The following is a 26,753-nucleotide window of genomic DNA, read 5'->3' on the forward strand; positions in this document are numbered from 1 at the left end:
AGCAAAGGTTGGCACAAATATGTGTTTTGAGAATTTGTGTGAGCAAAAGCGTGGGAATTATGGGAGGAATGTGAAGGGAATGACAAACAGCATATCACAGGAAACTCACAGAGCGCGTCCGGCGAGAAGGGTAACAAAACATCAACTTTGAAAAAGTATCTAAAAGTGATAATAACATCTGTGCCTTTCAAAAATGGCCGCTAATCACCAGTGTCAATTTATTAGGTCAAAATAAAAAAACAAAAACATGCAGAGACTCTGACATGTAGGCCTATATAAAAAAAATGCTCAAAAAATGAGAAAATAATCTGTTAGTCTCTTATTGAAATATGCCAAATCCAAATCATAGCAATTAAAAGAGTTATATAAAGAAGACATACTGAGTACTAACTCGAGCCTTATCTCAAACAAACACATGACAAGTATATGGAGAAATGACAAGCATGTGGTTCCTGATAATACACTGTTTGCTTTTGCATAATTGTGGTACCATTCAACTGAAGGTATGCAGAATACGTTCCTCTTAACATTTTATAGATCTATTCACATTCCTCAATGCTGGTTTGCCCAAGATTTGTCAGAGATGAGATAGATGCCAGGTCACACTGGGATTACTGTTATGCATCGCAACCAATCTTCGCTTTCTTATTCCAACAGGCAGTTTGATCGTGGGGTCTCAAGCTAATTTAAAACATGTGAACTACTTGACATTTTTTAGGGAGTCATTCCAGTAAATGCAGGTCCGGGAGCAGAAGTTCTATGCTTTTTATTAGGGGTATCTTGGGTTTTCCATGCTGCTGTGCCTCGAACCTGCCAATAATGATCTTTCCAGCTGCAGGAATAGATGTGCAGGACTGTGCAATATATGGTATTGCAGTGATTATGAATGGAAAGGGGCCTGGGTACAAGCCATAGCGGGTGAATCAGAGAAGCTTGAGCAATCTTTGAGAAATGACTTGTCTTAAAATGTATGCATGCATCAGGGAAACAGTTTCAGCATGGAAAATACTTAAAACGTAATTTATGGTGGCAGAGATGAAGAAGAAATGAGCATCAGGTGCATCATTGTTCCCAATCAATGATTCATTTTCACACTCAAACCCTCGCGTTGTGAATCAGGATGAGGTTATTAATAAGACTGACAGTTTGACAGTGACTGAAGGATAACTGGAATTTGTAGGTCATGTAAATGAACAATGTGGATTTGCAGATGTACAACAAAAGTGCATAGTCTAACACAGTTAATTCCTCTGGGCAGGTCTCAGCATGTTCCAGGATCTGAAGGATAAGGATCACTCATCCGAGAATAGTAAGCGGGTGGCTAAAAAAAGACCTTTTATGTTAATCTAGAACATCAGTGTGCATGTTCCACTCATAATGTCTTTATAATGATTTTACCTCAGCAGTTAAATCTCACTTTGCAGATTCAGAGGTGCACATCAATCAATCAAACAAGGTTGAAATGCCACAGAAGCGTCACTATAAATGAGTTTTAAGCAAATGAAAAAAAATCCAATTGCTTTTAAAGGTGAAGTGCAATATTTATAACACTAGGAGCAAATGCAAAAACAAGGACTGCTTCTAAAATTGCATACTCTTTAAGGTACTGAATAAGAAATTACTTTTCAAAAGATTGTATAGTATTAATGCATATAGCCTGATGTAATCTGGAAATACTACTTTTGTAGTAAACTGTCCATTTTTTGGTTGTGTACTTCAGAATCACCAAAAGCAGGTCATCATTCAGGTGCTTTTCACCTACTGCTTTATGGACACTATATAGTAGGGAAATATGCATATTCATGTGTGGCCAAGCACTGTTTTCAAACTTGTTTCCTGAATTCTGCCCCAGTCTTCTATTGGTTGAGCGAACAGATGGTTGGACCAGTGTTGCTGTGTGTTGAGCTGGTCATGGATGCATGTAAAACAGTTTTCACAGGGATGCAATTAATGTATTTATACAGTAGCTGACTCTGCATCATAGGCTAGAAACGAAAAAAATTTACATTCACATTTTTACATTTCAAAAATGTTTATTGTGATTAGAATGGAAGCTAAGAAATATCATAATTTAGGTTCATCTGACAACTGCTTGTGCCTTTCTTTAGCTCCTTAGTATACCAAATGTATTGATTTTAGCCAGAACTTTGGCACCAGTTTCAGACTTTACAAATCAAGGACAGGACATAACAGATATACAGTAGAATGTCTTTGATATATAAAAGCTGCCTGAAGGCTTAGAATAGCACATCATAAACATGAAGTGTCTTGGCATTGCAGGAGATAAAACAGAACCAGCCTGTGGTGTATCCTGTCTCACTGATGCATGCTGCCTGCATTGCCAAATTTCTTCTCATATAAAAACATTTTCCTTCATGCTCTGCTGAGATTTAAGGTCCACCGTAATACATTCCCCGCTCCTTATTTGTTGGGCCTTAAAGGACAGGTATCCACAGCAACCCCGCAACATTCCAACAACGTCTGGCCCCTGGCCTGTCACAACACCATCTGCCCGAGAGCGAGCATTCACACACTTTAAGGACTGAGGTAGAAGAAAACGTTGATAAACTGAGACTCCTGATAAATTCCCACAGCACGGATCACTTCACTGTTTTTGTACGAAAGCCTTATGAAAGCAAACGAGAAGCTTTTCTCTTTGTTGACATGCATTATGCTTTGACATTAGCAACAGCACATTTCCAGGAGTCCCACATGTTTCTCATTAACATTCCAAGTGCTCTCTTTCTCTTCTTCTTCTCTTCCTCTCTCTTTTCCCACTCTCTTTTGTCTCCCGAGGAGGCCAAAAAGGAAAACTGACAGCGTTGGCTCTGGACCATGCATTCCATGGGATGTGTAAAAAAACATTCTCAGAAGAGCACAGAAGGCCCACATAGGGGCATTTAGACACACACACACACACACACACACACATACTAACATATAAAGGGGATGCCATGTTTTATGTGGACATTCTATAGAGGTTATTTTTTTTGTATAGTACAAACAGTATTTTTTATTCCTTAATCCTACCTCTAAACCTACCACTCACACAAAACATTCAGCATTTTTAGATTTTCAAAAAGATCATTCTTTATTGTTTGAAAACTTGTTTCCTCATTGGGACCAAAAAATGTCCCCACAAGGTCAAAATTTACTGGTGTCCTTGTAGGGACATTTGGTCCCCATAACCTAGGTAATAACAGGTACACAAAAAAAAAAAACTTGCACAAATAGACGAAAGTGATGAACACATGGGTCTTTAATAAAAAATGGGAGCATGTTTTCCGTTGTTTGGCATCTTTTCTTGAGCCACTGTTTCTTATCTGGGGTTATCACATGCATGTTGACATTCCAGAACAATAAGTCCACAATGCATATTTCATCATGGACCCCTTGGTGGATAGTAGGGACCTCTATAGACCTTGCTGACTTATTTAATTTTTGACCCAAATGAAATCAAGTCTGTGAGGAACTTGAGTGTAGTGTGTGTTCAATGTATTGTACTTTTGTATAACGATATGCCAGTTGTTCAGCTGACCAAACATCTTTCCAAAACACTCTCAGTAGACAATAACTCCATGTATCAAGTTTGAAATGTGTGAGTTAAAAAAAAAATGACATGTGATCTAGTATCTTTACACCATGCATTACATTCTCTAAAATATTACGGCACAGTATACTCACAAGCAAAGTTTTATTCTGTACTGTAATTGCCATTGACCAATGGTAGTTTGAAGGGGTTTACCAGCCAAAATCAAATTTTACAGAAAGTTGTGCTGTATTTACCTCCCAAAACAAACACCAAGCAAACTTTTTTTAGCATGATTTTGTTAAAAAATCATATCGTATTAGTTCATTCTTTCATTTAAAGTATATAGTAGCCTGAAGTCTTCCTAACAGCCTCATATTCATCCGTGTAAAATTCAATACAGTGTTTTGTATACCCTGTTTAAGGTCTATAATAACATCTGTCTAATACTGTACATCATTAAATTGTATTGAATGGGAGGGACAATGAATCATTTAGATGAACATTAGCTTCTGGGTGAGGTTATCCTAATGTATTTTGTATTGTACATATTGTATTTTTCCCAAATATAAGTTAAAAATTTGGTGGAAACCCTTTAAAATAAAATACAAATAACCTGTGAAATTGATAAACTAATTAATTCTTGAATCTGTACGCTCTATTAGTCCAACTAACACTGAGAAGGAGCCGTATACTGAGATTTGATATTTGGGCACAGCAGAGATGAACCAGTGGACTCACTAGAAATAGCCCTGAGACTCAGAAAGAGGATGTGAAATGTTGTGGAAAGCCCACTGCAGGATCCCATCTATAGAGCTCTGCATCCATCAAGACAAACATACGGTTAGGCATCTCATCTGTGGCTTCTCCCCACATTTGCATTTATTAATTTATTCGTCTACTCTTAAAAAACATGACCTCACCTCCCCCATTATAGAGTCCATTTCATCTCTGTTGAGCAGCTGCTCGGATGGCGTTAAGCCCTGATCCGTCATGTGTTGACTCACCTGTGGGAATAAACCAGACTAATAACATCTGTGAGGTCAGTTGGTCCTAAAGTGTTGTTTTAGTGTATGGATTACCTGAAGACTCCTCAGTGATGTTTCACTTTCAGGGCCCCAAGACCTGGAGCAATTTCTACATCTTGTCTTTCCACTGAAAAGTCACATAGGGGAAGAGAGAAAGAGTGACTGAGATTCAAAGCATGATAGAGCTCACAGTTATTCTATTATAAATACCATCAGTACTTTGAAAAGTTGCAGAGCGCATGATAACTCTGCAGGCACTGTGGGCAGGTGATCAGCTCTCCTCGGCTGAGGTGGCAAATTCCACACGCCATTCTCATCCCAACCATTTCACCATCTGAAGACTGACAGGGATTCAAAATATAAATCGCTTAAAATAACCACAATCCTGTCAGAGATATGCATGATTTAAACAACTGAAATAACATGAGGGTGTGGAAATACGTTTTTTTTTTACAAACTTTTTTTTTTGTATGAATTATTTCTCCACACACAGTAAAGGCACGTTCATACCAAAAAGAGATTCTGATTGACTGTCAATGTTTTTAATTATTCATCAACTGTTAAAAAAATGGTGAAAGTGACTGTTGTTCTGTGTCATTATCATTATAATTGTGGTGAGGCGTTTATTATTCTCATAGAGGTGTGTTCAGAGAACAATAACTGTAAAGATAACTATAACAACTATATCATTATCTCCACCAATATATGGTAACATTCAGTTAATTATTAGCACACTGCAGTAATGTCGCACTACTGCTTTAAATGCTTGAGCTGTTTAATGTTGGGTGGATTCTTATTGGCTCTCATTGTTTTTATTGTTCATCAGATGTATTAAAATCCTTCTGAAAAGGATTCCAATGATTATTAAAATGTTATAGCATGTATTGCTATAGCTATCATACTTGCTGTGAGCATGTCTCTCACCGAGTCACATGGAAGTGTTACCTGGAGGCCTCCTGAGACTGTGGAGAGTGAAGTGGAGGACAAAGACGAGAAGAAAGAGAAGTCCACAGCCGAGCTGGAGCTTGACTCTGTCACTGGAGGGTGAACTGCAGGCTAAAAATAAGAGAAGAGACGTTACTACTGCAATGACTACTAATAATCTCCTATAGTCCTGACAGTTCATATTGTAAACATATGTGTACACAGATGTTGTTTTCAGTAGGTTTAATGTTACTCTTGTCATGTTTTACCTGCAAAGGGGTGTATGTTCTGTCTTTCCCTCGGTTGCTTTGGCATAACTGACAGCGCCAGGTACCACTGAAAACAAACACATTCATACAGAGCAGTGATTCTCGACTGTTTTGACTCAAAGGCTCCCCACTGTCCAAAGCAATTTTCAAACCCCCGCACTATATCCAATATTCCGATATTTATATATACATAATATTATTCTGTAATTCATAGGATTTATTAATAATATTACACATTAATTAATAATATAATAAAATAATATAACTAAAGTTTGCTAGGCCCACTATAGTGGGTATTATTGGCCCTCTGGTTGAAACCTGCTGTTGTCTAAAAAACACACTAAACTGGGATTTCAAATCTCATTTAAACCTGGAAATGAACATAAATCAGACAGGTAAATTTGTGACATTGAAAATTAACTGAAAATTTTATATTAAATTTGAATTATTATTCTAATAATTTCATTTTATCATGTCTTTTTTGGGGTGTTCTACTATGTAGATGATCGCCACTGACTAAAGCTTGACACAGCTAAAGATGATGAGTGCAGTCACAGGTTTGGTAGGGTCAGTGGCCTGTGCGTCACATGACTCATCAGTACCTGGGTATGGAGGTAAGGGGCGGCACTAGGCAGGTGAGATGGAAGGCACGAGGACATCCATCACAGCAGATGAGCTCCCCACCGTCTTTACATACGGTACATTCATCATCATTATGCTCGACCTGAACATACAGTATACATCATAAATGTGATTTACCTATTGTACAAGCCCAGGTTAAAATTATGACCGCTTATGCCTATAGAATTATACGTCTTAAACATCTGTAATTTTCCATCAGCCAAACCAGTTTTGATCACCTACATCCATGGCTCTGGTGCTTGGCTCTCCCTGCTGGTGAAAATAGTTTTGTGCAGTCTGTGCCTTGTGCACTCCAGCTGTCTCATCCAGTTTGCCAGAAGAGTAGAATTCTCCTCCAACCTTGATGCATTTTTTGGCACCTCCTGTGGGAGAGAGCAGCTGAGACATCTGTGCTGCCAAAGTGTTTACACGGCAAGGTTACATTATCAAAACACACACTAAGAGCTAAAGCATTAGCTAAGTAAAGGCTTTTATCACAGTCTGTCAATAGTGTATTAATGTGCTGAGCTCACCAGACTCGATGACCTGCTGGATCAGAATCCCCTCCACTGTCCCGCAGCCAGTGGGATGCTCACTGGCAGAAACAGTCACGGCCCTCTGGACTGAGGTAGATATAGCCTGGACCCCTGCATTTTGGGAGACATATTTATTACTCTGTAATATCATTCATTTACTATGATGCATAGTCTTCCAATGACACACACAAACATGTGATTACCGTTTCCCACTGAGACCTGAGAAAGTGCTGCACCATCTGTCTTTCTCATAGGCTTGCCTTTGCTTCCTGGAACAGTGAAGGCATTGAGTTATCAGGATTCAGGACTATCAAGTTTGCACCTAGAAGCATCCAGTCACGGCCATAGAAAATGATAAGTGTTCCCTCAGAATATAAATCGTAATTCGCCTTTTTGAGCGTAAAAAAAATATCTTGTGATTTGTGGAGAACAGTAGGTTTACCCTTGCGGCATACAAAGCAAATTATTTAAATGTATTGTATATAAGTGACATAATATGTAGTACATGAATGGTAAAAGAATGAATAGTGTACTTGTTAAATGATTAGAACATCACAAATAACACGGTTTGGAATCTTTTCTGTAAAAAAAAAAAATATGTATGCAAATTTATAGTACTATTGTGTTATTGTCCTATATACTGGCATTAAATTAGGCTATAGGAAACTGTAAACGGCTGGCTTTTTTTAAATAAAATATAAAGATTTTTTATTTTTTTATTCAAATGGGAATGCAAAAATTATATTTGTTGTCACTTCCGCTTCTGTAAATATAAAAATGGTACATTGGGCCTGTTAGTAGTAATACATCTAAAACGTAGGCAGTTTTTAATAAATAATAATCAGTTGCTATTTAGTTTGTGTTTGGCTTATTATTCAATTTAAATGAAAATAACCTGACTTGACTGTAACATCACAAGATCATAGAAAGAAGTGTCAGAAAAAAAAAAAAAAAACTTTTCTCCAGCTCAGCTAACATTCTCAGAAAATGAAGAACGTTCAGGCAAGGTTCTCTCAAAGTTATTAATTATGAAAATCTGAGTGTGTGCCAGTGTCCACACCTGAGCTGGAGGTTAAGGCTTTCTTGGTGTGGTGATGTGATGGCCGGTGGGTCATTGGTTTTTCAGCCACCCCTCTCTTCTTGCCTGACTGGCTGCGGACCTGCAGCAAAATCCTGGGGTTCCCTGAATGTCTGGCCACCTGCTTTAACCCTGCCAGATCAGAGTATCACATCATCACTTAAACTGTAATTATTATCCTCCAACCTACTTATGTTTGCCAGACCTGTGCACTGTACCTTTGGGAAGGTTCATAAAAAGGGTTTCCAGTTTTGGGTAACACTCCTTATTGTACTCTTTACAGAGATTGCTCCAGAATCCCTGGAGGACTGTGGCATCCTGGTCCAGTATCAAAGTGAGCAGTGAGTAGACAGCTTTGTGGATCCCGTCCTTTTTCGTTTGCTCTAAAGTCTCCTTAAGTGTTAATAAGTAATAGTATTAGTTCCTTGTTTGAGCATTTAATGAGCTATGATTACGCAGATTTATAATTATGCGGAGGAATGTAATTTTTATGAAAATGTTCACCCTTAGGGTCTGTTCAGAGATGATGTTGTGATCCGCCAGCCCATACAGCAGTGGGAAAGGGTCATGGATTGCCATGGCGATCTCAGTCCTACATGCTCGTAGCTGTGAGCGCAGGTCAGACTCTCCGTAACCTTCCACCCTAGACATGCTTCCACAAGAGTCCTGCATACAGGTCACAAAATACATTTACATTGAAATTCTGGCTCTGGTGTTCTGAGAGCACTAAATATATCTTCAGATATTCATTTTAAAAAAAAATTAAAAAGATTGTTTTATCATGTGCATAAACTGTAAGAAATCAAAGTAGAGGTCTTTTTAGAGAAGGGGTCCCTTGTTATATATTATATAAAATTGGGTAACACTTTATAATAACTGCACACTATTAATCATTAATTAAGCATTAGTAAACAGATAATTCATAATTTATAAAGCATTAATAGACAGTAATAATCAGTTTATAAATACAGACATAAATGCTTTATTCTTGATTTAAAAGCATATCTATAATGTGTAATTTCATACTTTATTCATGATCAATTTATCATTTCTCAATGAAGTATAGCATTGTTTACAAACCAGTTATTTAGGAGTTGCCAGTGATTCATAAGATCACAAGAAATGTAGTAAATTCAGGTAGTTATAAAGCATTTAGTAGTGGTCAGTTAACTATTTATGTGAGCTTATCTAAAGTGAGGACTAGTTATGCCTTGTAAAGCATTTATAAAGGATATTTAAAGGCCCAGTTATCTTCTAAACAAATAACAGAAACAAACACAACACAGTGATACAGAACATAGAAATATTAACAGCCTTTAAATCTCATTTGTAAAAGCTTTACAAGGCATAAATAGTCCTCACTTTAGATGAGCTCACAAAAATAGTTAACTAACAACTACATGAATTAACCTTGAATTACAGTAGAAATACATGTTAATAAACCATTTATTAACACTATAAGTAACTATTACTATATGTCTGAATAAAAAGATTTAAATTTAAATAGTTTATTAATCATTTACTTACAATTTCTAAGTGATCTTATGAACCACTGACAACTCCTTAATAACTGGTGTGTAAATAATGCTATACTTAATTTAGAAATGATAAATTGATCATTAATAAAGTATGAAAAAACTATTATTAAATACATTATAGATATGCTTTTAAATCAGGTATAAAGCATTTATATCTGTATTTATAAACTGCTTATAAGTGTCTATTAATGCTTTATAAATGATGAATTAACTGTTTCCTAATGCTTAACTAATGATTAATAGCATGCAGTTGTTATAAAGTGTTACCTAAAATGGAATGTTGCACTTTAATCTGGACTTATAATACAGTAACAGGCATATACTGTAGTATCATTTTCATGTATTTACATATTTAGCTTACATTACTATTCATTGAAATAATGTAAACAAAGTAAGAATTTTTTTTAGTAATACGTATAATTAAAAAATATTTAGCTGAGCTTTTTGATTGAAATAACTTCCATTAATAACTGTTGAATTTTGGTTTATCCTTTTTATTTTTTTTTCGGAAATCAGTTAGAGATCAAACAGTAATTGTCAGTACTGCTGCAGATGCGTTGATGGTCAAAGACTCTTAACCTTAATAATTCAACACTATCGATCATCATTCAGCCTTTAGAAATAATGGTACATATTCATTCGTTTCCTGATGTTAAAGATGCTAAAAAGTTAAACATTGTACTTACAACAGATGCAGGAGATGAGGACTATGGATACTTGTAATCTCCTGGCTGGTTTCCTTTTATTTGGTGTGATGGCTGTCAGTGATTGGCATGGCTTTTCTGTGACTGGTGGACAAATGACTCTTGTGCTTTTGGAGTCTCTAGGGGCCATTGATTCAAAAGACTGCTGTGATAAGTGGTGACACTGAATTTCTATTTATAGTTAAAACACTAACTTGCACCTTGTAGGCTGGTTAAATATACCTGTCCCTTATTTGTTCCCATTTATGCTCATTTGTGCGGTATGGCTTGGAAAGTCCACAGTTGGGCAAGAAACGATTTCTCAATCATGTGAGCCTCTACTTTCAGTCACCTGTCTCTCTTGAGGACTATAGTTTCCACGCCAAGGGGACTCCCAGTCTCTGTGCATCACAATAAATGCACTGGATCTGGAATAGCCACTAATGTGGCATTTGTAATGTTGCATGGGAATTATTAATGTCTTTGAGATTTTCCAACAAGGTTATACTCAAACTATAATAGACCTTTTACACATTTCCAAGGTTCTGAGAAACAGAAGTCATCATCATAGTTTGGGTAAACGTCTATAGTGATGAATGGACACTACAACAAATGTATTTTGTGTTCTCATTTAAGCCTACAGTATAGCATATGGAAAAAAAATCAACTTGAAGTATCTATGACTTTCCAAAAGTGGAAGAAATATCAAGAGATTGTTTACATTGGTCAAAAGAGACAAAAGATGTCAAATTTGCAGTCACTTCCTTAGCCTTATTATTAGAAACACTCACATGGGAGGGATAACTCATTTTATATAATTAAAAACTAATGTAAGAAAACACCAAGTATAATGTTGAAGATTCACATTAAAATAAATGCTAGGGTTACAAAGTTAACAGCTGTGGAAATTCGCCATCACAGTCTGTGAAAACCTTAAATGAAACCCTGAACATAACATTTGTCTTACATAGTCATTAAAAAAAAAATGATTTTTGAAAACAGAAATTCACCCGAACTTTCTGCTTGGTTGAAAAAATACACAATTTAAGCACACAAAAAAAATTAAATTCTTAGTTTCTTAAACTGCTGTATAAAATAATATAACACAGCATTGTAGCAATAGACAGTTTGGTATTAAGACATGGATTTTATTAATTTTTATTAATTTTTTTCAGACAGATGTCATGCTCATAAATGTCCTTACAGAGTGAATAAAGAGCCAACTACACTGCTCTACACAACCCTATTTCAACAACTCTTGACAGATTCAATCTCCTCACACTATCAGCAGCAATTTCCTGTTTTACACATAACCTTCCGCTTGTACGGGACTGTTCTGCAATTTGTTCTGTGTATTGGCTAGATGTGTGAATATAACAATTTTATCATAACTCCATCAGTTGTCTGGCTGACCAGTCAGTGACCACCGTTCTGTAACGTATGTGTTCTCAGGTAGCCATACAATGAAAGCTTTGCATTGTGATGCCACAATAACAGAAGGCACAACTAGTGTACAAAAGTGAAAGATGACAAAGCTAACAAGAGGAAACGGCTTGAGAAATGTGAATGTGATAGCTGACATATTCTGTGCCCTGTCAGTGCAAAACTCATTAACCTCAGTCCCTCCCCACAGTTAATATCAGCGGCCCCAGAAGCTGAAGTCCAACAATTCAGTCACAGTTATTCCTCATGTCCATTTAGGTTTCAATTAATAGAATTACTGACACCAGAAAGAAACTCGCACTAACATTAAATATGTTATAAATACCTAATATATCCTAAATTAATCTCTATACAATCAGTGGTGTTAATCAGTGCATTTATGTAAACAGTTCAAATACAAAACAAAAACAAATGCATGAAATATTACAGATACTATGTTTCCAGAGATTCGTAAACAACTCACATTTCTTGAACGTACTGTTGCGAAACAGAATATTGTGAGCGGACGACAGGGGGGTACATTCTCTCTCAGCTCAAAGTGTTCGCCTACAACTAGCATTTTGAATTTTAATCTACAAACCCATTCAGCCCATGTGCGGGAGATTACGAGAGCTTCACTACGAAGGATATGACAATCATTTGTCTGTTTCATCACATTAGGATGTGGTGAACCATACATTTCCTTGTCAGAACCCAGAAGAAAATGCATGTATTTGAAATGAAAATCTGTTGTTTCCTAAGGCTTACCTCAAATTCGCCTTTCTCACCCCAACCGAATGACTGACACTTGTCTTATTCTTTGTAGTTCAAGTTGGCTGCAAAATACAAAACCATAATAAAAAAATAAAAATAAAAAAAATCAACCCACATATTTCTGTAAAACATCCGAAAGGGGTTTAAACAGGAATAATGTATTCTTTTGAATAGGTGGATGAGTAAAACAGTATAAGGAAGCAAAATGCCCAAACCAAAGGTAATACTTCACTACCAGTGTATGGCTACAGGTGAGACCGAGAAAATAAAGTGAAGCCCTTGTCATATTTAAATAAAGAAGAAAACATTTGTACAAGTGAACATAAACCACGTCTAAATAATGGATGTTCACAATAATATAAATACTATATACAATACAGCACCGCCTGGCGGATCTAAAGTGTACACATGAAGCTAGCAGAAAAATCCATTGGTTCTTTGCAACAGTGCCACGGCACTTTAAAGGTTAACCGGGTTAGTACACACACCTCTCATGGAGGCTAGTACTGGTTTAACATGTAGGATGTACTGTATACACAGACCCACACTTTGAACAGGACCTCTCTTCTTTTTTCTTTTTTTTCATTAATTCGGAGTTCTTCGCTTCGTTACTATCGATGTGTATGGACCAAAGGACATGACAGATTCTAAAAGTTGTCTTACATGCAAGCTATGGACAAAAGACAGTTACTCTGTCGCCCGTTTTGAATCTTAAACTCATTTGTGTGAAGGCATCATTTAGTGCTTTTTGTAATGTACAAAAATACAAAACATAACAACCAATAATCCACTCTGAATGTTGTTTGTTCCGAAGATGGTACACATGCCACTTCCTGTCTTATATGAATCTGTTAGCTAGTCACTTTGAATTACCTATGATATTATTCTGGCAATTAAACAGACAGTGTAGATTTTTTTTTGTTTTTTTGTTCTTGCAACTGAGGAATATAATTTTAGACCCATTCAGATGTTAAAAGCCTATTTCCGATCATAAAGTTCAACTGGACGTGGACCCATAGGAAGCAACAGAACAAGCATGTGGTGTTAATGAAGGTCCGGACCGTTTTTTCTACTAACAGGAGCACCGACTTTCAGTGGCTGGAGGATCCGGCTGTTTGTCCAGCTTAATGTCAATCACTGGAAAAAGGTTGTGTGTCAAGGAAATCAAGAAAATAGTGTTGCCTTATTAAAGTATTCAGCTCAGCGTCCAAGTATTATTGTTTTCTCTTAATATGTGTATTAGAAAAATAAGGTTTGATGATGTCAACTATAAAAAGAATATATATATGGCTATAAATCATGCACATTAAGACTAGGAACTTGGGTTAAATGGGTTATTTTTGATATTATGATGACTAGTGGAAATGTGAATGGGAAATAACTTGTTTTCGGCTTTCTAAACACTCTACATCTGTGATTGGTCAAACCAACAGATAGTCCCGCCCCAAAATCACAGTATTGGTTAAGATGATGTTCCAGAGTAAATGTGGACGGGATTCTTAAAAGTTTTTGATAGCACCACAGTCACTGTGTTTATCAACCTACATATGGCTTCATTATTTAGTTTACTAATTTTGCCTCTGCATAAAAAAACTGGGACACATTTTCAAAAATGAAACTTATCTGTGGTTTTAAATGTCATGCATTAAAGGATACTTCCTTCTTTGTTGTTATCATCCAGGCTCTCCATTCCGGGCAAAGCAGCAGCCACTCTCCGAAACAACTATTAAACCAAACAGAAAGAGACTGAAATCTGATTTTTTTGTCCAGAGTGAACTGGTAAAGTTAAAGCCCTTTGGGCAACAGCTCTGGCTTAATCAAATCTCAAATAGAGCTTCCATGTGTCATGTTACAGGGCATGATCTCAATTAAATTACTCTATTGGATCAAGTCCATTTGCCATTGAGCAGACAATGAAGCACTCTTAGACTCACCTGTTTTACATTGCTGCCAGTCTTTGCACTAGTCTCGATAAACATCACATTCAGTTCTTTGGCCCGCTGCTCACCCTCCTCTATAGTGATTTGCCTATCAGAGCAAATTCCAACATAATGCGTTACAATTTTAATTACATTTAAATTATAACTTTCAGTAAATTGAAAAAAAAGAAAAATATAAAGATGAAAATGTGATACTATAGTGTCAATTAAGATTTCTAGCACATTAAATTAGATGAAATTTTAATTTAAAGACTCCACCTCTTTTCTTCTAGGTCTGTTTTATTGCCCACCAGCATGATAATGACATCACTTCCCCTCTCTGTTCTGACATCATCGATCCATTTGGAGGTTAGCTGGAATGAATTGACATCTGGAAGAAGAAAAGGAAAAGAAATAAGGGAACTATGTTAAATGCTTATTTCATCAATGGCGACACAAAAGCAGTTCCTTCTACATCACTTCATCGGTCAAAGTGTGTGTTTGAGGTGCTCACTTGTGACATCATACACCACCACAGCCACTGTGGAGTCTCTAATGTAGCTCGGGATGAGACTCCTAAAACGCTCCTGCCCTGCGGTGTCCCATAGCTGTAACCTCACCTGCATAAAAAACACACAAGGCATATTTGTAGACATGATAGATTTTGATAGTTGCATTAATGTGATATGTATTAAACATAATCATTCATTCTAATTAGTTTCAGAGCTTCTTACAGTTCGGTCTTCCAGATACATGGTTTTTGATAAAAAGTCAATTCCAATGGTTGCCTGTAATGGAAAAAAGCTTTAAAGTAAGATACAAAATGACATCGACTTATCTGGAAACTCTTTGGTGCCTGTACTAAAAGAACCAATAGCATACCTGATAAGTGTTGTCAAAACTGTCATACATGAACCTTGTTATCAGCGATGTTTTCCCAACTGTAAAACAAACCAACAAAACCAGGAAAAGATTCAGATTTTGATGAATCACATCACATGCATTGAAGTGATTAATAAGTTTATTGTCCTGACCAACCCCAAACCCGGTGTTTTTAGTAATTGAATTACTCTACCATACTGCAACATATGCTGTCTTGACCTCCGTCCTTCAAATGACAGTACATTTCTTAAGGGATTACACAGAGAATGTCATTTGAACTTCACTGTCATTTAGAGTTATGGCGACAGGGAAAAATGACTTAAAAATGCGGCAGTGCATGGAGCCACTATGACAGCAGAATTCCCGAGTACACTTCCTACACTAGAGGATTGCTCTTTTCAGGCCAGTCTGGTCAAGCCTGTTTGGCAGGCTGAGCCGAGATACTAAAATCACCAAACGGTACAATGCCAATAGTTATTCTGGAACTCAAAGAATGAAAGGGCATAATGGTCCCATTCTTCTGTGACTTCACTGGTTGTTGTGCTGATGTCTTGAGACAAGATCAACCAAATCTGACCAGCAAACAGCTTCAGGACCATGGACAGCATAATACAAGTGGTCTTCTGATGATAGACAGGACAGTCCATGCAAAGCATGTCATCAGTTACCCTCATGTTGCTCCAAATCTGCATGACTTCCTTTCTTCAGTCACGATTCACTTTCATTATATGGAGAAAAGATAAGTGGTGACTGAAAGGATGTTGTTCTTTATAACATCTCCTTTTGTGTTCCATAGAAGAAAGATGGTTTAGAACAACATGAAGTTGAGATAAAATGGGAAAATAAAGAGAAAATAAATGTTTTTCAATGCAGGTGTGGTAATATCCATCATCATATTCACACTGCATAGGATTTATGATCTAGATAAGATGCAAACAGCTGTCAAACCTTATTTAGACTTAATTTGCAATTATCTCTTATCACAATCTAATGTTGCCTTATACGGTACAGAGGGCCCTCTGTCTGACAGCCTGTCCATTTTTTTTTCATAGAACAGTGAATGATGCATAGATAACCATTGAATTAGGAGCTATAAGCATTACTGGAAAATGTAAGACAAACATATCTCAAGAACACGTGAACTTTACGGTGACGCCATGTTCAGTGTTATTATTTTAAATATCTGGGTGTCCAGTCATCAAATGACAGACATGATCTCAAATGCACGTCTGATTACGTCTTCACAAACACCGACAGTGACACTGATAAAACCATCATCCAGCCAAAGGAATAAACCACGATATCTAGTCATATCATACAGGCTGATCTTATGACCGCTCATAAAATAATTCATGAGGTTTTTTATTTCTGTTCTGCTGATGAATCCCACAGACACGGACTGCCAACCTGGGTGTGTCTCCAGTAGACACTCGGGAAATGCAAAGCCTCTGCGCTTTTCTGTTTCATGACATTATATCATTGGATGTTTACAGGAAGATATATATACAAAGACGGCGATATGCATGTCTTTCGATTACATTATTTCATATTTGTTTTGAGCGATTTAGACTGCGCTAGAATAACAGCGATCAATAATATTATCAGCCCTTCTGCTTACAATGGAAAATGCAGGCGACAATCATAACAGAGTTGTTGAAATAAGTATTTTATCACGTTATGTTCACATATGGGTGTTTAGCAGTCTGCGTAGCTATACATTTTCATGACTAATCAAAAATTAAACATATGCAACCGACTTGTTTGACGGAATCGATAGAGAGAGATAACATCGTCTGAAATTACACACAAAACAAGCGGATACACAAAAGACTCAACAACATACTAATGTACTTCATGCATGTGTCGAAAGGTAGAGGGGTTCGTCTGAACCCAGTCGTGGCAAACCTAAAGACTCACCGCTTTGCTCTCCTAAAAAAACAAGTTTGAATTTCCGTAAAGGGTTCCCAAAGTCACTTCCCATGGACATGGTTGCTTTAATGACACAGTTGGTATGGAGTAATATGTACAGGTGGCACCAGTCTTGCGAGAATGCAGATGGATAATCTTCGGTCCCGAATCGATGGATATTGCAGTGCTGCTCCGCGATGTCAGTTCTCCAGTCCTGTGCGCATGCGCAGGGTGGCGCTACGCCCGTCTGATATCACTGTGTGTTTACGGAAACGTCCCTCATAAACTCTCTTCGCACACTAAACCGCAGGCCAAGCATCCGTGCAGCAATGTTTGCATCTGCACCTCAAAGTGCAACATGTATTTATATACCTTTTCACCAAAGGCTGCATTTAGACCTTTCTGTGTAAATCCTTTGAATAATACCTGAATAGAAAGTGCTAAACAAAATGTTGCAAAACCTTTGTCTGTGTGCACATTATAATATATAGTTGATATTATAAAACGTTAAGATTTAGATTCCATTTACATTTTTGTTGTTTTTAAGGTGACATTATATAAAATATAATGTATTAATTGTAATCATATAGTACAGTAACTGATAGAGGTTCCCTACATACAGAAACTTGCAGAGTATCTAATATAGTACAAGCAATTAAATAGGTTGAATATTTTTGAGTTATCTGTGGGTTTTGCTTTTATTTGATGAAATTGTAGAATTAAGGGAGAGATGCTATTCACAGTTCAAACCAGCATCCCTTTATAAAAATAAATAAATGAAACATAATCAACATTCTTCAAAATATATAAAATAACTTTTGTTTAGTAGTTTTATATTATATAAGCAATACTCTAGAAATGGGAACTTAAAGTTGTATTTATAAAAGAGAAAAGGCAAACTTAAAAATTTGTGGAATGGATGGCTTTTTATCCAGATTCATTGTGTAATCAAGGTAATTATTTATACAAGCTACATTTAACTTGATGCTGCATTATAAAGCACTTAATTATAATGTGTTATTATGTAACAAACAGCTTTTTTGTCATTAAATTATCTAAATTCAAAAAGCCAAATTATTTTGCATTCAAAATAATTCTCAATTATATAGTCTTCAGATACATTATAAACCATCACTGCATTCAAAAACCTCAAAGATCAAACAACTCTTCTTTCTCTTTCCAGAATGTGAAACTACAAATTGAATCATTGCTAAACATTGAGAATTCACTGCTTCCATCTCTGCTGGGATGTCCTCCATCATTTGATGAGGTATTCTTGATGATAACCTGTGGCATGGCTTTAGAATTCTTAGATTCTTAGACGGATTCCTTAGATATCCCATTTTCTCTTTTCCAAAAGTATTGCATTTTGATGTCCTCAAAAGCATCTTTCCACTTACTGTACGTCTCCCAGCCTCAATCTCCCTGAGGACAGCCCAAAGCATAGCAGGTGCCTCATCTTATGCTCCTTGGCTGGGAGGTCTTGCTCAAGAATGTGGAAATATCCAAGCATGAACAAGTCAACAGTCAAGCTGTTGTAAGCAACAGGAGCACTGTCTACTAGAGGAAGGAACTGCTCAGGCGAGAAAGTCATGTGCTTCCTTTGGAGGCTCTGGATCTGTCATGATGGGACCCCTGAGGAGATGCGTTTCCAGTTGCCAATCATCTTCTCTATTGCGGTTCTTTGCTTGTAAAGATGATATAGTGATCCGGTTTCATGGCTTGAAGACTGGAGCTGTTATTCCTTCTCTTTTAAGAGTCCCAATTTCTTGGTTCATCTTGGCTCGCATTGATATTGCATACGCAGACCTTTTTCAGTTGCTCAAAAAGAGGACAACTTTTGGCACTTTATGACACTGTCAATCATGTGATCTGTGCTTTGAGTTGGCCGTCTTTACGATTTGTTAATGTAGTCAGTCTTTGCAGCCTTGTGTCTGATGTGTTGTTTAAAAGCCCATAAAATGGCTAGATGTATCTGACCCTCAGAGTTGGGCCTCAGATTTTTCACGGAAACTCCTGATTGCTGGATCTCCAATTTGCACCTTTTGCCTTCATCCCCTGACTGAACCTTATCTGTCTGAATGGTATGTGAATACCAATGCCAGATCTTTGTTTGGCATCTTACTGATCCCATCCTCACTGTTAGTTTCTGAGTGGTTTGTCAGGAGAAGTGACATGCTCTTTACTATATTTGAGATAAGATTGTACCACACAGGAAGAGGCAGAGATTCCTCCGTGTTTGGGAGCTGCTGGCACTGGGTGTTGACGATGATATTAATGATGGGAGCAGGAAGAATGGTCCTGAGTTCCTCTGCCAGTCCAGCAAGCTGTAGTTCATATGTCTGGCATTGTTTCTGAAGGGAGATTTTCAATCTTTCCCTCCAAGTAAACCAGGTCATCTTTAGTAAGCAGTTCTCCAGAGGGGCCCAAAATGACATTGTGGACTTGGGAATACCTTCAACCATCCATCTCGATGTATTGGTCACAGTTGATCTGTGTAAGTGTTGTATGACATTATTCAAGAACTTTTATGTTGGAAGGGTTGCGAAGTTTACTTTTCTGCTGTGGATGTCCTGTAGTCGAGTCTGATGCTTACGCACAATAACCTGCCTCTTCCTTTCAGCAATGGGCCTCCCGTTCTCATCTTGAGTTGGGATCAATGAATCAATGTCAGCAAGATTTGCCTCCGGTGCTTCAAGTGGAACAATTCCATTCTGTCCTTTCTGTAAACAGATTAAAGAGCCACACAAATGGGAATTCAAAAATTACCTGTATTACAGTGTATGATGTAGCTGTCCATCAGTGTAAACAACGTGCAAAGTAATTAAACCAAAAAGTACACGATTTATAAAGTTATTGGCTTCTAAAGTAAGGAGTCGACTCTGAATCGCTGAAACGAGTCGTTATAGATTTCAAATCTTTTGCCCATCTCTATGTGCGTCACTAGAACACTTTGCATAATAATCCCCGCCTACCATCTTGGGAGAAAAGAATCTCTGACCTGCCCCACCCCCCACACAGACGCTCTGGTTAGCAGTTGGTGTGATAGCATCGTGTCGAGGAGACAGTTGATATGAGTCATTTTCCCCTGATAACCCCAAAAAGAACTTAAATTACACTTTCAGTTTTAATCGTACAGATAAGAGCAATACATCAATCTAATCTGTAAAGGGTCTACTTTTTTTTGGATACAGATATAACTTTGTGCACTTATAAAATAAAGATAACAAACAAGGTGTGCTGCCTGCAGCCTTTGTCTGCGCTGATCTTCATTTACAAACACGTCATTAAAATGAACTGTAACTCTGTGAATACCCAACGAAGAGACATGAGAGAGATATCTATAGAAAGCTTGACATGTCTACTTTAAAACTAAACTAGTGCCGAAAACAGATATTCTGTGATAAAGTAATCCATATGAAAACAACGCGATGCCTATTTTTCATGTCTCCCTTCATTATATCTAATGTGTCCACGCCCCCGCGCTGAACGTGCTATTCAGATTCAAACTGAAGTGCGCGGCTTGAATACACCCACTAAGAAGAGAAAGAAGCGAGACTGTTCTTCAAGTTTTTTATTTTACTGTTTGCTTCGCGATGAGAGGAATAAGACATAATTCACCCCAAAAAGATGCTAACGCATTGTTTACCGTGAAGTTGAGTGCGGAATAACCAATCAAAACTGACTATGTCAACACAATATGCTACCGAAAGGTGGGGTTTAAGGAAACTGAATCTTTTGAACAGCTTCGCGCAAACCGTTTGGGGATCTCTGAGAATTTAGGTAATTTTAAAATGATATTTTGACAAAATGACAACCTTTTAACCTTGGATGGATTTAAACCTGTCGTACAGGACTTATAAACAGTGATAGGAAGCTTAGAATTTTCATCTTACTGGCTCTTTAATTCAAAACCAAAGAAATCAATATCGCCATACCACCTCAGTTGCGAATAAACACATTAATTTCAAATCAAAATAAATGCCATTGCAAACTATTTTACATCTCTGCATTCAGATTCAATAAATTAATAAAAGGATATTGCACATCTTTCCCTCAATTTTGTCAGACAAACTTTATATCTTGAATGTTTGAGTTAACATCTTGAATGACTCATTCTTTCAAAATTGTAATTTTATTTATATCTAGGTCACATCTCTCAAATTAGATTTTTTTTTTATTCTGGTAAATTGTGTTTTTGTAACGGGGCTGATGAGACGTGCTGATCCATGTGTAAGCTTCTATTGGACAGAGACATGGTCATAACAGGCCTGAGTCAAACAATGGCAAACAGGTATATAGAGGGCTGAGTCAAACAATGGCAAACAGGTATATAGAGGGCAAGACACAAGAATAATCCTAGGGCAAGCGTGGGTCTATGATGAACGAACAATACCCAGAGGGCTAATCAAGAGGGGTAATCCAGAATCCAGAGTGAAGGGTCGAAACACGAGTAACTGGGGAAAGCAAGAAAAAGACTAAACTATGAAAACTTTAAACTGAAACAGGATTATGAAAACTATAAACTGAAACAAGACTATGGAAAGTAGAAACTGAAACAAGACTATGAAAACAAACACGGAATTGCTTGGTATCACAGCTATCGCTAAGGGAGGGATATGTGCAGAACAATACTCGGCAGTGTGTGAGAAGAATCCAATGCTTATAAAGCGTGTCTGATGATTGTGCTGTGTGTGTGTGTGTGTGTGTGTGTGTGTGTGTGTGATTGTTCTCAGGTGTATGGTGTGATTGTTATCAAGTGAACTTGTGATTGATGCAATGGATCATGGGAAATGTAGTCCAGGGTGTACTGTGTAGTGTGAAAGTCTGTGTGGTGAATTAACGGCAGTACAAAGACCAGGGCAACTTTTTTATTACTGAAGCAAGCACATATTTTTATTGTTTATCCTGTGAAGACTGCTGTGATTCCTGCTTGTCAAATTGGACTTATGGGACAAAACTGTCTCCTTTTCCTAAAGATGTATCCTCATGCTGAATGACGTCACAACTATACACTAAAGACGGGGAGAATTAGTCAACTTTAGATATTCAGATTATTTTTGTTATGGAATTTGACCTTTATGTCAGTAAGAGATCTGTAACAGTTACAAATATATACTCTGGCCAGAGCCGAACACATGCAGGGTCAGGCACTCTCACCTGTAGAGGCCACATGCATGTGTTGAATTGCTCAACTCCAGCTCTCTTAGCCAGACGTGAATGTAGAGAGAACCAGATATGCTGGAGAGGGACGAGGTTGGGCAGGGACTTCATTCACCAATTGCTAGGAATACCAAAACTGCCAAAGCGATTAAGAACAAGCATGTCCTGTCCCATTTGCTTAAAATCAATTCATAATTAAAAATCATCACCTTGCTATTTTCCATCCTGCCACCAGAGTTCACAATACAGTTCTTTAATATCTGGTGTGAATCATCTGTGCTAAACAAGGTCCTTTCCTCCTCTATGAGAAGAGATTAGTGATTTCCTAAATTTAAACTCAATTTCCTTTAAGTAACTGGTATAACATACAGGTCTTGAAGCACAATGTACACCCTGATCTGTGAACAGTCTCCAGTGAGGGAAAAAAGTCATAAGAAAAGTGAAACAGGAACTCAAACTGTTTAGTATAGCAGACACCCCCACTTAGTTAACAAAAGACAACTTCCTATAGAGTTCAGCTCTCTGATTGGATGGTTCAAATGACCCATAGATGCAGCTGCAGTGATTGACTTCTCTTATGGCCACTTGTGAACTCTGTTCTTGCTGTTCTATGTATTTTTTTCTGTTCAAAGCTCTCTAAGTTCTTTTTAATATTAATAACATGTGCCATACATTGCAAGAGCAGAAAATTAGTACAAACTTTAATCTTGTCAAATGTACTCTACACGTGTATGCAAACACTCCCATTCAAAAGTTTGGGATCAATACGATTTTTTGAAAGAAAGTTATCCTTAATTATTCAGTAAAGATCAAAATGGTCATTTATAATATTACAAAATAATTATATTTTAAGTATTGTTTTTTTTTAAAGAATACTTAAAAATGTATCACAGTTTCAGTAAAAAAAGCAGCACAACTGTTTTCAATGAATAATAAGAAAATAAAATATTAAAATAATATTTTAAGTATCATGTGACACTGAAGACTGTAAATTGTAATATAAAATATATTAAAATAGAAAATGTGTTTTAAAATGTGTTTGTTGTAATATTTAATAGTATAACTGTTTTAGCAGGTTTTTGATTCAAATAAACACAATATAGTGAGCATTGTCACGGTTCATGAATTCACTGGTTTCTTCGTGCCGCGTTATTTGTTGTTCTGTGTATGAGTGGGCGTGACCGCTCGTTACTGCTGATCAGCACGCCAGCAGATCTCATTCACCGCACCAGCTGCTGCCAATTCACTCACCTACAAAAACTCATTGCATTCTCCTCTTTTTGTCAGATCGTTGTTTTGTTGTCCACAGTGTTCGTCGTGTGCTGTTCCAGTCCTGTTCCGGTACCTAGTTCTGGATGTTCACCGTCACCTGTCTTCACCAGCACGCTGACCATCTACGGTGTCCGAGCTCACCCAGCAATTGCAACATCTAAGAGCTTCCATTGCGCCACCCACACCGGCTGCTCCTCCCCGACCACCACAGAGCACTTCCCAGTCAGAGCCCCGCCTACCGGTCCCCGAGTTATACAATGGTAAGCCTAACTATTGCAGAGCATTCCTAACACGCTGTTCAATGCATTTCTCTCTGCAGCCCAGGACCTTAGCCACTGAACAAAGCAAAGTGGCATTCGTACTCACGCTACTGACTGGGAGGGCAGCACTATGAGGGACGGCGGTGTGGGAGAACCAAGATCCATGCTGTGCCACGTTCCAGACACTCGCCACCGAAATGAGAAGGGTGTTTGACCGCGCGGTCGCGGTAAGAGAAGCGGCACGGATCCTTGCGGACCTCAAACAAGGTGGAAGATCTGTATCGGATTATGCTATCAAGATCCGGACTTTGCTGGCATAGTGTCAGTGGAACGAGGAGGCGCAGTGGGACATTTTCCTGCATGGGTTGGCTGACCGCGTCCTGAGAGAGATCTACGCTCTGGACTTACCTACCACACTCAATGGGTTGATTGAACTGGCACTTCATGTGAATTCCCGACTCTCTCGAGTCGAACGTCTTGGATTACCTACTTGATTCTCTGGAGCAACTGAGAGCACGCGATCCAGTGGCAGGGATGCGGTCAGCCCCGTCTAGTCAACTAGCCGGCGAGCTCGGCTTTCCCGGGAGGAAAAGGAGAGGCGGAGATCCCAGGGCCATTTCCTTCACTGCGGCACAGCAGGACATTTCGCTTAAAACTGCCCGGTAAAAGGGCAAGCCCGGCAGTAAATCTGAGACTACTGTCGGGTAGGATGTCCACTGAGAAGACCTCATCAACATATACGCCTCTCCTGGTAAGGCTAACATGGTCAGCCAACACTCTCAGCTGTCAAGCACTTTTGGACTCTGGGGCAGAAGGTAACTTAATGGACTACACATTTGCACTCAAGATTCAGATTCCCCTGTTACCTCTCACCCGCACCATTTCTGTTCACGCCCTTAACGGCCAAGCCCTACCTGACATTTCATTCACCACTGGACCCATTTCACTCATCATATCTGGCAACCACACTGAGACTACCTCCTTCTACATTCTGGACTCCCCCCTCGCACCCATTGTTTTAGGACACCCTTGGCTCATCAGACACAACCCTAAAATTGACAGCAGAGATCAGTGTTGGAGTGGAGTAGTAAATGTCATGAGTCCTGTCTTGTGTCTGCCTGTTATTCTGTTTCTGTTTCTGCATTTCAGGAGAAAGCAGTGGATTGGTCAAACGTGCCCAAAGGAGTATCAGGACCTGAGGGAAGTGTTCAGTAAGTCTTGAGTTGCTTCTCTCCCTCCGCATCATCCCTATGACTGTGCCATAGAGTTACTGGCAGGTACGTCTCCGCCTAAGGGCAAGTTATATTCACTTTCTGCCCCAGAAAGAGAGGCTATGGAGAAATATATTTCTGATTCTCTAGCAGCGGGGTTCATTCGTCCTTCCTCTTCTCCAGCGGGAGCGGGGTTCTTTTTTGTGGGGAAGATGGACGGATCTATGCGACCTTGTATTGACTACCGGGGGTTGAACAGCATCACAGTAAAGAATACTTATTCTTTGCCACTGATGTCTTCAGCCTTCGAGAGGTTGCAGAGAGCGTCGATCTTCACTAAATTGGACTTATATAATGCTTATCATTTGGTCCGCATCAGGAAGGGAGATGAATGGAAGACTGCTTTAACACCCCCAGAGGGCACTTTGAATACTTGGTCATGCCTTTCGGCTTGTCCAACTCGTCAATGACGTGCTGCGAGATATGGTTGATCAGTTTATATATGTCTACCTGGATGATATATTGATTTTTTTCTGCTTCTCTCCAGGAGCACGTGCAGCACGTTCAACGAGTGCTTCAGAGGCTGCTAGATAATGGGATTTTTGTCAAGGCGGAGAAATGCGCTTTTCATGCACAGTCTGTCCCTTTCTTAGGGTACATCGTGTCATCTGAGGGAATGCGTATGGATCCTGAGAAGGTTAAGGCTGTGGTGGATTGGCCAAGTCCAGATTCCCATAAGGCCCTACAGAGGTTTCTGGGGTTCGCCAATTTCTACTGGCGGTTCATTCACAATTTCAGCCAACTAGCCTTGCCTCTGACCACCTTGACCTCCCACAGAACGTCGTCCAGGTGGTCAGACGCAGCTGAGGCTGCTTTTGCCAAACTGAAGGGCTGTTTTGTTTCAGCCCCCATCTTGATTACCCCTGATCCATCACATCAGTTCGTGTTGGAGGTCGATGCGTCAGAGGTAGGGGTAGGTGCAGTGCTATCCCAACGTTCTCCTGCAGATGACAAGATGCATCCATGCGCGTTTTTGTCTCACCGTTTATCCCCTGCTGAACGTAATTATGTTATTGGTAACAGAGAGTTGTTGGCAGTCAAGTTAGCATTGGAAGAATGGTGTCACTGATTAGAAGGGTCGGGGGTACCTTTTATCATTTGGACCAATCATAAGAATTTGGAATACATTATAACCATTTTGACTTTACTCTCTCGTACCGCCCGGGCTCCAAGAACATCAAGCCCAATTCATTATCACGCATTTTTGACCCTGATCGCACGTCTACTCCCGAGTGCATTTTTCCGGAGACCCTAATTATCTCCACACTCTCATGGGAGGTCAAATCGAAGGTCAAGACGGCCTTACAAGGGGTAACGCCCCCGGTCGACTGTCCACCGAACTGTTTATTTGTGCCAGAGGGATTACGGTCTGACGTTATTCAGTGGGGGCATTGTTCCAATGTGGCTTACCATCCAGGAGTCAGCAACAATTTTGGTGGCCAAGTATGGCTCGCGATGTTCACAGTTTTGTTTTGGCTTGCTCAGTTTGTGCCACTGGTAAGGCTTCCAATTGACCCCCAGATGGGCTCCTTCAACCGCTGCCGATCCCTTTGAGACCCTGGTCCCACATCGCACTAGATTTTGTAACCGCCCTCCCACCCTCTCAGGGTCACATGGTAGTTTTGACCATGGTGGACCGGTTCTCGAAGGTGGTCCAAATTACCCTCAGCCAAAGA

General features: G+C 38.6%; 3 protein-coding genes across 3 annotated transcripts; all 3 read right to left on the reverse strand.

Moving 5' to 3' along the window:
- Positions 1-2,970: 2,970 nt before the first annotated feature.
- aire (autoimmune regulator) lies at positions 2,971-8,853 on the reverse strand. The gene is made up of 13 exons (XM_026206503.1): positions 8,490-8,853; positions 8,204-8,378; positions 7,968-8,117; positions 7,111-7,176; positions 6,905-7,018; positions 6,615-6,754; positions 6,353-6,474; positions 5,751-5,817; positions 5,503-5,613; positions 4,777-4,898; positions 4,612-4,684; positions 4,453-4,536; positions 2,971-4,347 (listed from the first exon to the last, which is right to left on the reverse strand). The coding sequence occupies exons 1-13, from the start codon at positions 8,673-8,675 to the stop codon at positions 4,270-4,272; spliced, it is 1,488 nt and encodes a 495-aa protein (XP_026062288.1). The 5' UTR covers positions 8,676-8,853; the 3' UTR covers positions 2,971-4,269.
- Positions 8,854-11,345: 2,492 nt separating this feature from the next.
- On the reverse strand, positions 11,346-17,341 carry LOC113045824 (ras-related protein Rab-6B-like). The gene is made up of 8 exons (XM_026206504.1): positions 17,121-17,341; positions 15,204-15,262; positions 15,056-15,109; positions 14,836-14,941; positions 14,601-14,712; positions 14,337-14,430; positions 14,059-14,125; positions 11,346-13,539 (listed from the first exon to the last, which is right to left on the reverse strand). The coding sequence occupies exons 1-8, from the start codon at positions 17,188-17,190 to the stop codon at positions 13,475-13,477; spliced, it is 627 nt and encodes a 208-aa protein (XP_026062289.1). The 5' UTR covers positions 17,191-17,341; the 3' UTR covers positions 11,346-13,474.
- A 1,087-nt stretch (positions 17,342-18,428) lies between these two features.
- LOC113046461 (espin-like protein) lies at positions 18,429-22,385 on the reverse strand. Its single transcript, XM_074559824.1, is given in 9 exon segments — positions 18,429-18,509; positions 18,512-18,549; positions 18,552-18,877; positions 18,879-18,957; positions 19,092-19,143; positions 19,145-19,475; positions 19,477-19,604; positions 19,667-19,834; positions 22,272-22,385. Coding segments are annotated over 9 exon segments (1,317 nt in total).
- Between the last annotated feature and the right edge of the window lie 4,368 nt (positions 22,386-26,753).

This window comes from Carassius auratus, chromosome 27 (genome assembly GCF_003368295.1).
Source record: "Carassius auratus strain Wakin chromosome 27, ASM336829v1, whole genome shotgun sequence".
NCBI lineage: Eukaryota > Metazoa > Chordata > Actinopteri > Cypriniformes > Cyprinidae > Carassius > Carassius auratus.